This window comes from Typopeltis vanoorti, chromosome 11 (genome assembly GCF_054136105.1).
Source record: "Typopeltis vanoorti isolate ZY-2024b chromosome 11, IOZ_Tvanoo_1.0, whole genome shotgun sequence".
NCBI classification, from domain to species: domain Eukaryota; kingdom Metazoa; phylum Arthropoda; class Arachnida; order Uropygi; family Thelyphonidae; genus Typopeltis; species Typopeltis vanoorti.
In genome coordinates this window covers 91,701,104-91,715,079 of record NC_143559.1, presented here as the reverse complement: position 1 = coordinate 91,715,079, position 13,976 = coordinate 91,701,104, and the positions used below count along the sequence as shown (strand labels likewise).

Here is a 13,976-nt window from a genome sequence, read left to right as displayed (position 1 = left end):
CCAGCATCTCCAGAGCATCATCTCTGCCTCAACTTTAGCCTCAATCCTATTTAGCATGATCTTCAATAAAATTTTGCTTGCATGAGATATTAAACTTGTTCTATAGTTCTTGCAAGCCTTCATATCTCCCTTCTTATGTAGTGGTATGAAACAGACTTTCCATTCTCTAGGCCATGATCCTGTTGCCCATATCCTTGTAATCAATCTATGAAACTCTTATCCCTCCATCCCCCTTTCCTTAATTAACTCTGCTGTGATTCCATCTGCTTTTTTTTATGTTGGGCCCATATACAGGAGGTTGGTTGTTCAACCTATAGTATGTTAGTACCGTATATGGGTGGTGGGTTGTGAAAGGAGAAACTTGTTTACATTTGATTTGAATACCTGTATGTTGTATTCCTTGGGAAATACGTCTGGGGGAAGACTGTTCCACAGTACTGCAGTAACAGGGATGAATGAGGAGGAAAAGAAACTTGTTCTGTGGGTTTCGAGGTGTACTCTGAGACCTGGGGCCTTATTGCTGTTAAGCTGCTTAACTGCTCAAATATCCTCCACTTTTTCCTCCTGGAGCTTATAGAATTCCTTGCTTATGTGGCCTTCAGTTGTTCAGCTCAGATTTATCAAGAAGAATCAAGATTATATTCTACTTCATGAGTTTGATAATTCTGGTTTGGCCAGCCACATTTTATTCACTAGGCAGAAACAGATATAACTTTTGATAAGAATAATTCATCTTTTTTGTACTGTGTTTTAATTGTTTTCAAAAAATCAATTCTGAACTAGCTAGAAATTTTACACTAAGGTGCATTACACATTGTATATTTATATTACATCTTGGAATATGAAGTTTTTAGTTTTTAATTTTTTTTTAAATTTAAAATTTTTATTTATTTTTTATATCCTTTCAGTCACATTTAGGTGGATTAGATGAAGCTGAAACCAGAAGACGACAGCGGCGACAAAGGTATCGGCAGAGACATATGCATCGCATGTTAGAACCATTGGAGCAGACAGAGGAGGAAGAAAATTCTTCAACTAATAATGAGGATGATGTTGTTCAAATTACTGGAATGCCACAACGTTATCGAGGCCCATTTAATAGATTATTTTATCGTAGTGAAAGACCCACAGCGTATGTTTGTTTGTATATTTTATTTGTTTGTTTAGTTGACACTACTCTTATTAGTACTACTGCATGACTATTATTAGGCTGACTTTTCTGTGGAATTATTACAGTTGTATAAATAATTGCAAGGGAGAAATATGTGGAGCAGAACTTGGTTGGAGACATGCAGAAGACAGTTATGTAAAAAATAAACAGAGGTCAATCTTATTTTAAATACATGATCAAATTATGATTGAGGGGGAGAACATTATCTAACAAAGTACTTTCTTTATGAATTTTTTCTTCATTTTTCACCTTTGTTTACGTAGGTAGAAAAAATGAATCATTGACTTGAGCATGGTGATAATCAGATGGACTGGATGAGGGAGAAGCTCCATCTTCGTTTCCTTGATATTTGTAGGCCGAATACAAATATCAAGTTACCTGTAGTCAGAAAATTGGAAGGCCTTCACTGTTGACTAACTAGTGTAGGATACTGCTCACAGTGTGCCTTCATTCTGATTATTCAGAATAGCGATTAGCATTGACAGCATTCCTTTCTGGAATCAGCTCAAAGTAGACCAATCGCTCAGAATTCTATTAAGGCAGAATGACCGGTCTCAAGCTGACCTCTTACTGGAAGTGCTGCTTCACCTGAATTGAGCCAGTAATTTTGTTTTATTGCCAAAGTGGACCCACTTTACATTAAAGGTAATATTTGATGAAACAGTTTCCCTAATAATTAGTGAGCATTTCTGCAGAAGTAGCACTACGCTTGCTATACTGGTGAATGACATCACATAGCCTACCGTGGAATATATAGTTTGACCAACAATCTACAGGTATTTGTGGCCAGATTAGAACCAGTCACAAACACATGTAGACAGGGTCATCTGGAATTAAGTCAGTCTTTAAGTGCTGATGTGGCTAGTCATTAATTATTCAAATCAAATTTAAAGGTCTCTACAGAACATTCTGGTTTTTTATTTAGCAAATGCTTTAATTTATCTGTTACTAACTTTAAATTCATATGTATGTCACAGTAATCAACTTTTTAATAATATGTAAATATTTCACCTTAAGTAACATACGACATCATCAGTACAGTTAAAAACAAAATAGGAATTATCAAAAAAACACATTAGTGCACATGCTTACATTGGAATCCCTCTATGTATACAGTAGCATGTTTAAGGAATAAATACTATTGGTTGCAATTTAATTACAACCCAGTAGTATTTAGTCCTTAAACTCTACTGTATACATAGAGAGATTACAATGTAAGCATGCGCACTGATGTGTTTTTTAATGTAATTCCTATTGTTGTTTATAACTGTACTGATGATGTGTTATGATACTTAAGATGAAATATTTACATATTATTAAAAAGTTAATTACTGTGGCATATATATGAATTTATTGTTATGAATACTCCACAGGTTTGTTTCTCTATATATTTAAATAAATAATAATAATAATAATCAATTTAGCTGCATCATACCAGAATTTGAACTCATTCTGAGATTAGAATGATAAATGGCCAAAATCATAAATAAATGTTAGTGTTTTTAAATTGAATGATTTTGGCCAAATATCCTCACCAGGGAATCGTTTAAAGTTCAAAGCTACATACAGTGTAGAGAAATAACTAGGGTTTCTGACAAATGTCCAAACTTCATCTTTACATGGTGTGTCCCATCATTAGGTATTCACCTGGATACTGAACAATTGACAATGCACTAGCAATTTGGGACTTGCCCATCAAATTGTATTCTGCATTGGCTTTAAGCACAATAAACATTAATACAACATAAAGTTTCAGACCAGCTGTGGCTGTGCTCCTGCAAAAGAAAGAGCAGCTGTAGTAGTGAACACTAAACATAAACTTCTTAAGCAGTTTCAAGTAGTATGCTGTTGGCTAATATCACAATGTTAAATTTGGACAATGCAACTTATTTGTGCCTTTGCTATCACAAGGAATTTGAAGGAAGAAGCAGGGGAGTTTTTCTAGTTATTGGAGAGGACAGATATATAAAAGAAGCTGGTTCTTGTTGGAGGTATAAACAGCATAGTAAGAACTAAAAAAGTTCAAGCAGAAATGAAAATTTGAAGAAAAGGGCAAAGCTAATAGTAATGGTAAATATCTGCTGGATTTCTATTCAGAACATGGACTAGTTCATTACAAATACCATGTTCCAACACGTTTATAAATTCACATGGAGAGGATGCGAGAGATAAGAAAGTCTTATAACTTATAAAAAATGGTATTTCACATTTTTTACAAGACACAAGAGTATGTCAGTAATTGACATTGGAAGTAATCAGCATTTTTAATTTTAAGCACGATAAAAACGAATATGGTATTGAAAAGAAAAATTTTGTATGAATTTTTAAAAAGAATTACATTCAAGCAGCCTTTAGTGATGAAGTGTAGACTGAAATATACTAATCAAGAAAATATGAGAGCTAATTCACCATTCAGAATACAGTTGATGTTTTAAATGTTTCTGCTGATTTTCATACCAAATTTATTACGACAGTTATTCAGTTTAGTTAGGGAATCTTGCAGATTTGTACTGAATTTATTAAGAAGTATAGGCATCATCATCTGCATAAAGCAAAGAGCTAAGATTAATATCACCAATTTTGATATCAGATTTAATACCACTTTCCTTCATAATGTGATCCTTATAGATAATCAATAACAGTGGAGATAACGTGCACCCTTGTCACACACCTGACTTAACAATGTGTGTGTGTGTATTATAGTGGAAATAAAAAAAAAAAGTAGGTGAAAGGACAGTCTTGTGGAACAAAGCCAGTTGCAGAGTTTGGAGATAAAAGATCCATCTGCCATCACAAGTAGTGTGCAGCCTGTGAGAAGCTAGTAACCCTGTTGCAGAAGTCAGATCATATGGTCACAGCTTCCTTAGATATATTCATTATCTTTCATTTAATTTATATTTTGTATCTGTCTATTTCTCCTTGTTGGCTATATGGTTTTTTGGCATTCTTATTAATTTGATCCTTTCCTACTCTTGCATTGAGGTTTCTGCTATTATTATATTTTTAAATAGGGTGCCCCATAAGTTCAACATCATAGGAAAAATATTTAAAATAAAAACAAAAGCTTTTATATACAGAACTTGCTCAATATGTCTTTGGTACACATTCAGATGTGATACCCATCAGCAGACATGTTGAATGGTGTGAAGAGTTTACTTAAATTTTTGCAAGTCTGATAACATAACATGTGGCTACTTTTGTAAAAAGCAGTGATTGTGCATGCGCTCATGCTAGAAATCAAAGTAATCCAGAATCCTAGAAAGCCAATACCACACTCTTGTGGTATTGGCTTTTCTAGAATTAATTTATAGTTATGATGATAATATCCAAATAGTTAGTAATTTATTTTGAGAGATTTAGTTTTATGTATTTAGAATTTCTGTGAGCACATTTTCATATGGTAGAGTACATTGCAACCTCAAAATAGACATTTGCCATTTCATGTGAAGGATCTTAATCTCTGTTTTCTATACCATTTGTGAATTTTTTTATTTATTTATTTTTGTATGTGGTTTCTACCCACAAAAGGTTAATTGCAAACCTATAGTATATTTGTATCATGGGTGGGATAAGGATTTTTTTTTTATAAATTTTTATTAATTTTATTTATTTTTTACTCGGTTTGGAAACGCTGTTCTAGAAACCAAACATGGAACTTTTTCAAGCAACTTCAGCCCTCCAGTAAAGCAGGACAGTGGTCTCACACTGAGCAATGAAATTCATCTCCCCACCTAAAGACAGTCACAAAAATACATGCACAGAGCAGGATTTGAACACGCGACCTGTTGATTGAAGAACAGGTAATCCGCTCAGCTAACCAGGCCGGCAAATTGCACCATGTTTTAAGACTGAACAACTTCACTTTTGATGTGAGACAGTAGAATTACTCTTGGATGCTGATGATTTTAATTACATACTCTGCATATTAATTGCTCTTTCTGAATGTAACAATGAACTAATTTCTTATGTTTTGTTTATGATTTACCTGTGATAGTTTTTGTAAGCAGTATGTGGACATCAATATTATGTGCATACATTACCCAGTTTTTTTCCTTTACTAATTTTAATGCTTAAATTAATTATTTTTGTTTACATTTTAATTATTTTTATCTCATGGAAATATATCTAAGTAATAATACTTAAATTTTTTTCTGAAAATTTCATGAAGCTTCTAATATTTAATTATAAATTGGAAAAAGCAAAACATTTAATGTAGAACTGCCCCTATAATCCAACCTAGGCAAAAATTAAATTTTAACTAAATGAGATTTATGTTATTAAAAAAGGATTATTAATTTGACATACCTGTGTATATATATATTTTTTTTGAGGGTAAAGGATGGCATAGTACTTTTTTTTTTGAGGGGGGGGGGGGGAACGTGTGTATACCATGTAGTCAGGTGGTTAAGATGAAAAAGCTTTTATCTTTTTTGGGGAGTCATAGTCCTAGTTGAAAACGGTGTGTGAAAGACTGTACCAAAGAATGTAGGGAGGAAGAAATGAAGGAAGAGAATGAGAAGTGGGTTTAATAGGTTGGATGCAAGATTGATAGATTGTGAAACGATGTTGATCAGCAGTTTTTCCTGTATTTCTAGGTGTAACTGGCTAAAAATGACTAATTAGGCTCAAGATAAGTTTTAGATGATAAGTGTACTTTTGGACCTGATTATTATGAAATTTGCAATGTATTTTTTAAAAGCATTTTTAATGTATATGTTTATTATCTTTAAGTAGAGCCCTGTAGAATAATCAAATTATTCAATTCAATTTTTAGTTTCTGGGAGCAGCTAGCAGCTTTGTTAGAAGGACGAGGTGAGAAAAATGATTTGCTACAAATACTTTAAACTTCTAAAAGAATCATACCAGATATTCAAATTTATTATACATAAATCAAATCTAAAATTTTCTAGTTTTCTCTTTCAATTAATTTCTTACAACTTTTATTATCAACAGAACAAGAAAGAGAACGTTTTCTCCACTATTCAAAATACTCGTAGATATCTGGTTTTGGAAATATAAAATAAAAACATTCAAAAACATTGCTGCAAAATGACTTCACCTCAAGGAAATTTCAACACATCCTAGCAATGACCTGTAATCTTAGATTACAATTTAAAAGATTAGTAATGTAAAGTCTGTTATATTTTAACATACTTCAATCCTTTACGAGGGTGGTCTGAAAAGTTCTCGGCCTCAACCATAGATGGCAACACTATTGGTAACATTTTTTTTTTCTAAGGTGGTACATCTGTCATAAGCATCCATGTGAGATTGCAAGCCATTCTATCACCTTAAAAAAAAAATCAGCTAACGCCTTTTTTATTCCCGTATACATAGGGAGTAGGCGAGGCCGTTTTAAGCCCTATCTAACTTCTCCCTTGAAATGGATAAAATTGAGTATCATGCGGTTATAAAATTCTTTGTAAAAGAAGGTTTAACGCCAAAAGAAATTCATTCGAAGTTCATAAAAGTTTATGGGCACTCTTCTCCTTTGTTTTCGACAATTAAGAAATATTCTGCTGAGTTTAAACGTGGCTGTACCAGCCTTGAAGATGATCCACGTGAAGGACGTCCAGAAAAGTGTAACAACACCAGAAATCATTGATCATGTGCACGATATGGTATTGGATGACTGGTGAGTCAAAGTGCGTGTAATTGCTGAATAGGCATTTCAAAAGAACTTGTAGGATATATTTTGCATGAAGAATTGCAAATGAAAAAGCTTTGTGCAAGATGGATGCCACGCTTACTCACATCAGATCAAAAACGCACTCGCATGAAAATCTCCGAACAGTGCTTGGAGCATTTTAACAGGAATAAAACTGATTTTGTGTGTCGATTTATTACTGTGGGTGAGACTGGATTCACCATTAAACACCAGAACCCAAACAGCAGTCAAAACAGTGGACAGAAGCTGGTTGTTCAGCACCAAAGAAGACAAAATCTGTTCCATCAGCAGGGACGGTCATGGCATCTGTGTTTTGGGATGCTAATAATTGTTTATTAATTATCTTGAAAAGGGTAAAATAATAACCGAGGAATATTATTCTGATCTTTTAACCAGACTAGATGAAAAAATTTGTGAGAAAAGACTCGGTTTGCAGAAGAAAAAAAATCATCCTTCATCAGGACAATGCGCCTGCCACAAAGGTGTTTTGGCAATGGGAAACTTAAGTGATCTGCACTATGAATTGTTGGAACATCCATCCTATTCTGCAGATTTGACTGCCTCTGACTTCTATCTCTTCCCAAAACTAAAACTCTTCCTCACTGGTCAGTGTTTTTCTTCGAATCAAGAAGTGATTGCAGCTGTTGATTGTCGATATTACTGAGAACCACTACAGGGACAGGATAATGGTGCTGGAGCATTGCTGGAATAAATGTATTAGTCTTAAAGGAGATTATGTTGAAAAATAGATAATTTTTTTTTAAATTATAAATTTGTTTTTTCATTGTTAAGCCGAGAACTTTTCAGACCAGCCTCTTAAACTTCTAGATACAAATTTTCCTCATCATTAACTATTCCACAAGAAGATTAAAAAAAAAAAAATTCTCTTTGCCAAAGTAGTAAAAGAAACATTTATCATCATTCAAGTAGATAACTTTCACATAGTTAATGAGAGGAGATGGAATTTTCTAACCTTCAAATGAAGTGGCTTCCACTCCCATCCTCCTCTTTTACAATTGAGAGTTGTTTCATATACAAAGTATCTCATTAAAATAATGTTCTAGGATTTGCTTCCTTAATATTCATTAAACTATCATTCCATGTGTATTCTACAAATGTGTGGGATGACACTGTTCTCATAATACAAGTTTGTTGAATTCTTAGAAATAAAAGGACTGGTGACCTTTAAACATAATTATAGTACCCGTAAGAGTGAGGTATTAACATCAAATAACTGTCACCTTGAAAACCTACAAACAGAACAGAAAAAAGGACTTTCTTTAAATCCTGGTTAATATTATATTAGTAAATTCTAATTAAAATTATATCCAAAAAAAAATTCTTCCTTGCATTCCATATTTTGAGCCTTATGATCTCCCCACCTACAACATTTGCCCCAGTACATCCATCATGGCATCTCATAACACTGATTTCAAGTCAAGTAACAACAGTTTTAATAATAATAATAATAATAATCAACGCTGATAGATATCCACAATTATCAAGTAAATATGAAATCATCGGGAAGCATTAATATGCCATTCACAATTTTTAAATGAAGAGCGATTCAGTCAAATACCACAATATGTATAATAATTTTATAGCTCCCTTATTTTTCACAATAGTATCATATTTTTATGTTAATAATCATTTGTAGATATATATGAAGCCATGTGCTGATACATTGATGTGTCTAAATTTACTCTTCTTTAAAAAATAGTAGTTCCTCCAAAATATTAAACATAATCTGATTTATAACATTCACATATTCTTAATCCCAGGAACAAGACTACAGAACTGTAGTACAAAAAAAAATAATAAAAAAAATAAAAATTTATGATTAATATAAAAAATTATACAACGAATTATTTACATAAAATTTGATTTAAACACCTTTAGCGATACTTTCTCTCACTTACACATCATTAAGCTTAACTTTGTAAAAAAAAAAAAAAGTGGGGGCAGGGTGATTGATTAATTAAGGTTACATGAGTTATCAAGGTTAGATAAATGGAAAAAGATCTCCACATAACTCATTATAAAAATTATGGAAACAACTCCCATGTTAGAGTAAAACTTCAGTTTAATATAAACCAAAATAATCACTCTATGTTTCGACCTTTATATTTGGAGTATACACATATATACAAAGAAACAAGCTGTGCTACAATCTTCATGGGTATGCTAAAGTTACATTGATTTGGTCAACTGTTAAAATTACTGGCCTGATCTGGTGGTGGTGGGGGGGACTTATTACATCAATGCTAGTCTCCTGTTATCATTATTATCTATTTGGTTACAAAAATAAGTTAAACTAGAGAGCAACATGTTCACACAAAGTTACTCATATAAGTATACATATAAATTCAAACAAAGCAGTATGGATGGTGGCCAGCGAAAAACTAAGTGGACTGAATGTGTGCCATCCAAATTCTTGGGATTTTTATGCCACTGTTATTGTTAAGATTAGGATGGTTAATCAAATTTTTTTTATTTAGTTTATTTTATATTAAACTGAAGTATTTACTCTAATACAGTAGTCATTTCCATAATTTTTTATAATGAATCCTCATCACTGTGTAACCATGAAGGATCTCCACATAGTCTTTAAGCAGTGCAAAGAATTGACTAAGGCCTCTGACCTAATGTCCAATTCCTGCCTTAACATGTTGCACCATGTTAGTAGTTATACACTGCATACTAAAGGAACAGAGATAGACTGGCAATTTGGGATTGCCAAATTGTATTCTGTATTGGCTTAAATACAAACAAAGAAACATGATAGATAAAATTTCATGCTGGCTGGGCATTGCCTGTTTAAAAAAGATTTTCACTCTTTTCATCAAAAAAAAAACCCAGGGCAATTGGCAGAAAGTTAGCTACTGGAACAAACTCAGCGTCAGCAGATTTGTAAATGGCCACCATTAGTTTACGAAGTATCAATGAAAAAAAATTAAAAATACATGACGTTACATTTGGGCAGTATCAAGAAAAGGAAGGAGTGGCAATAGCATCCAATACAAAATTGGATGTTGAATATTAACTTTTTGGTTGGAAGACAGTTTCAGATAGCTGATAAACTTCAAAATGGGGAATCGGACAGTGAAACTTATTTGTGCTTATGGTCCCACAAAATTCCTCCACTGCTTCCTTAGGGTTTCCTAAAAAGTGGAGGAATTTTTCAAGTGCCATTAGAGACAATTGATATTTAAAAACAAACAAACAAACTAGAAATCAAGTCCATCTTGAAGCTCTAAACAGCAGGGTAGGAAATGGCCCCTAAGCATATAAAAATGTTTGGAAAAACCTGGAGAAAAGAACAAAGCTAATAATAATGGTAAATACCTGCTTAATTTCTGTTCAGGAAACATTCATCACTAACACCATGTTTCAACATACACATGTGCTGAAATTTGCATTGAAGAGGACATAAGAAAATTCTTATTTGACTATATTATTGCTAAAAGTGATATAATCACACACCAGTTTATGATACAAGTGTACAGGCAATTTTAAATTGGAAATGATCATTATTGAGTTTTAAGCAGAATAAAAATGAATATCATAGTGAAAAGAAAAATATTGTAAAGAAAGTTTTAAAAAGAATTAAAAACAAACGGCTTTTAGAGGTGAATTGTAGACTTAACTATAAAGACATTATTCAAGAAACAATGAAAGAGTTTGAAAATAAGAACCAAATCTTGTAATATCATTGGCATATTGTGAAGAAAGGATAGAATTGTAGGAACTCCAGAATGAATGCAGAAAGTTAAAGAAGCAGCCCTGGAAAAGAAGAAAGCACATCAAAAGTTCCTAGCAAGTAAGTCGGCAGATGCACTAAGAGAATAGAGAAAAATATAAGAAGGCTAAATAAAAATAGGTGATATTAAAGATCCAACCTTATATGTAGAAGCTTTGAAAGATTTGAAAATTTGACTAGAGAGCTTATGAAAATGCAGTCCTTGGCATCTGATTTGCCTTTTGAAAAATACAACAAATAAGGTTGGATTTTTAATATTTCCTATTTCTATTTATTTACATCACTGAAATGAAACCATATGGCTTTTCCTTTGATAATTAGTGACAGGATAAGCTATGTCTAAAAGTAGCTCACAAGTTTTGGGAAGACTGCTGCAAATATAGAACAAAAATATTAGGAAGGTGGCAAAATATTTTGGAGGCTATTGAAAAGCTTAGAGGAAAGAGTACTGAAAAATGTCTAGAGTAATCATTAAAAGTGACTTCCATGGAGTCAGAGAATCATTGAGACAAGCCACCTATCACTCATACTGCATCATACCTTTTCTTGAAGTAAGTCATTCCTGTCATGCACCATTTATGAGAGGAAAAAAAAATTAGCTCTCATCCCTTTCTTGACTGCATTCATTTCCAACATCCACGAATACCCTCTTGTCCTTTTCCTCATCCTCTATAAATTGAAATATTCCATCTACTGGTGGAATCCTGTATGACCCTTTCAAACATCTATCATATCATCTCTCTCTTTCTCCTGTTTGCTTGCATTTGCAAGCCACAAATTCTCAGTCTCTCTGTATAATCTGTGTTCCACTCCCGATCTAATCTTTAACGCTCTTCTTTGCACCTGCTCTCCTCCATCCCATTGGAAACCTGGCAACCAGATCTGTGCACTGTAGCCATGAGGTCATAATCAAAGTCTTGTACAGAGGCAAAATGACTACCTTATTCTTGCATGTCAATGTTTGTATCAGCTTTGCAGTCCTTTGAGTTATTTGCAATGTTGTTATATGGCCTCTGAACATCAACTTACTATCTACTAAAAGTCCATGATCCCTAGCTTGGTCAGTTTCTTCTAGCATACTCCCACCAGCAGAATACATCATTGGATATCTCATTACACTAAAGTGCATTACTTTATGTTTACTAACATTGAACTGATAGCTATTTTCACATACCCACAGTTCTAGCTTATTCAAATCATTCTGCAAGTACTGATTGCCAGTTTCATTCCTGATCATCTTGCCTGTCTTTGCTTCTTCTTGGCTTCACAATTGTTTGCCTGTTACGTTTTCAAGGATTTAAAAAGTCTTCTGCCCATCTCCTCTTGGGTCTTGCTCTTGATTGGTGTCCCTTTATATATAAATATAAAGGGACACTTATTAAAATATTGCCAGGAAATATAGATTTATATTTCCAGGCAATATTTGGCCACCTGCTCTCATTCATTCTTTTTTTTTTAATAAATTTTTTTTATTTTAGTATTTGTTATTTTCATCATCATCAAATTCCTGACATTTATGATAGTACTACATGAAAAATTTACATCATTACTAACTTCCTACCTACCATTTTCTGCCAAATCAATCTGTTACCTGTTAAAGCTACAATTATCAGATCTTATATTTATATATCTATCTTCTAAGGCACTTTTTACCATATCCCATCTATATCTTGGTCTTCCTCTGGGTCTTTTTCCTGCCAACCTGGCAGAGAACACCTGTTTGGCTAATTTTTTATTTTAGTAATAACCATCCACAAAAGGCTATTACTAAACCCTATAGTACATTTGTACTGTGGGCGGGCAAGGATTTTTTTTTCTCAATTTTTGTCAATTTTTTATATACATATTTTTTTAAATTTTATTTTTACATGGTCCAGAAACCCTGGAACTTTTTCAACCACTTTATTCCTCCAATAAGTGGGGAGGTGGTCTCACACTAAGCAATGAAATTTATCTTCCACCTAAAGATGATTACAAACATTCATGCCCATGGTGGCATTTGAACCTGTGACCTGTTGGTTGGAGAACAGGTATGCTAAGCACTCAGCCAATGTAAAGTTTGAATAACAATGGACCAAGGACTGATCAATGTGGTATACCACTGGTCACTTTAAATTGCAGACTCACATCTGTCATACACAACTTTTTGATGTCACTCAGCCATCCTCTTATTCATACTAATAATTTATAATCCAACTTGTGCAACAGCCTTTCATGCTTAAATAAATTATAATACCAGAATTAACTCACATAAAATATTATTTTATTAGTATAATTTTTGCCTAAGTATCAAAGGCATCTTCAATACAAAGCTAATCGAACAATTCCACAAGGCACCACCTAAGTAGTTAATGTAAGATAACTAAAAAAGATCATTAAATTTCCTAACTTAAAAAGTAATTAAATAATATGTGTATATATATATATATATATATATATACACATACACACAATTAAACAAAAGTTAGGAAAGATTAGCTGATTTAAAAAGTACACTCTCCCACAAGCGGGATAGATGTAGACCATCGGATCTGTTTATAAGTTAGGAGAGTGAAGTAAAGTTTCACATGTTTCTTTATAAAGCTGTTCCATGAGGAACCAACTTGTGTGAAGAACTCTTGTCTTGTTCCAAGCGAACTCTATGTCTAGTGTTGATAGCATGCTCTGCAAATCCAGACTGTTCAGGTTCAAGGTATTGAATATAAAACTTGTGTTCTTCTTGCCGAATAAAAGCAGATCTTTCCGAAATAAGATAACCCACAAGAGCAAGGAATCTGGTAGAGACCTGGATAATTGAGATATGGAAGCTTGTCCTTTGGAGAAGTGAAAAAGGTTGAGATTTTTCTGATGGAGCAAAAGGCAGCAAAAATATTTAGTGGTTTTAAAATTGTTATGCATTCACTAATGTTTTGCACATAAGGGATAGGAATATGAGTTATTTCTTCTGCATTTGAAGAGGTAGAGATGCCAAAACTGCTCAAAACTCTTTTCATGAAAAAAATTCTTTTAACTATTAGATAAAAATGTAGAAATAATGTAATTCTTTCTGTAATAGTTCATCTGAAGAACATAAGGAGTGGCCTGATGAACTAGTGTTTTAACTTTTGACTGGGATGGTGATGAAATTCATGGATATAACGACTGTATGAGTCTTTTTTCTAAAAACTGAGAAATGTAGATTACCATCTGGTTGGCAAAGAATTAAAAGATCTAAAAAGGCTAACTGCTTATTTACTTCTTCTAGGGTGACTTAGATCCTTGGATGAAGTGCATTTAATTTAGAGAGGAAACTGTTGTAATTCATAAGAAGAGCCATTCCAGATAGCAAAAATATCATTTACATATCTGAACCAGTGAGTAGGTCTAGGTGAAGTGTT

At 33.1% G+C, this 13,976-nt stretch overlaps 1 protein-coding gene across 1 annotated transcript in view; it reads left to right on the top strand.

The window, feature by feature from the left end:
- The window catches only part of LOC150101849 (E3 ubiquitin-protein ligase RNF115-like), a 106,949-nt gene that overhangs the window by 65,816 nt on the left and 27,157 nt on the right, over positions 1–13,976 (top strand). Inside the window, exons 4-5 of the mRNA XM_090400628.1 lie at positions 909–1,132; positions 5,946–5,983. Of these exons, the coding sequence (XP_090256754.1) occupies positions 909–1,132; positions 5,946–5,983 (262 nt within the window). The remainder of the gene's footprint in view (positions 1–908; positions 1,133–5,945; positions 5,984–13,976) is intronic.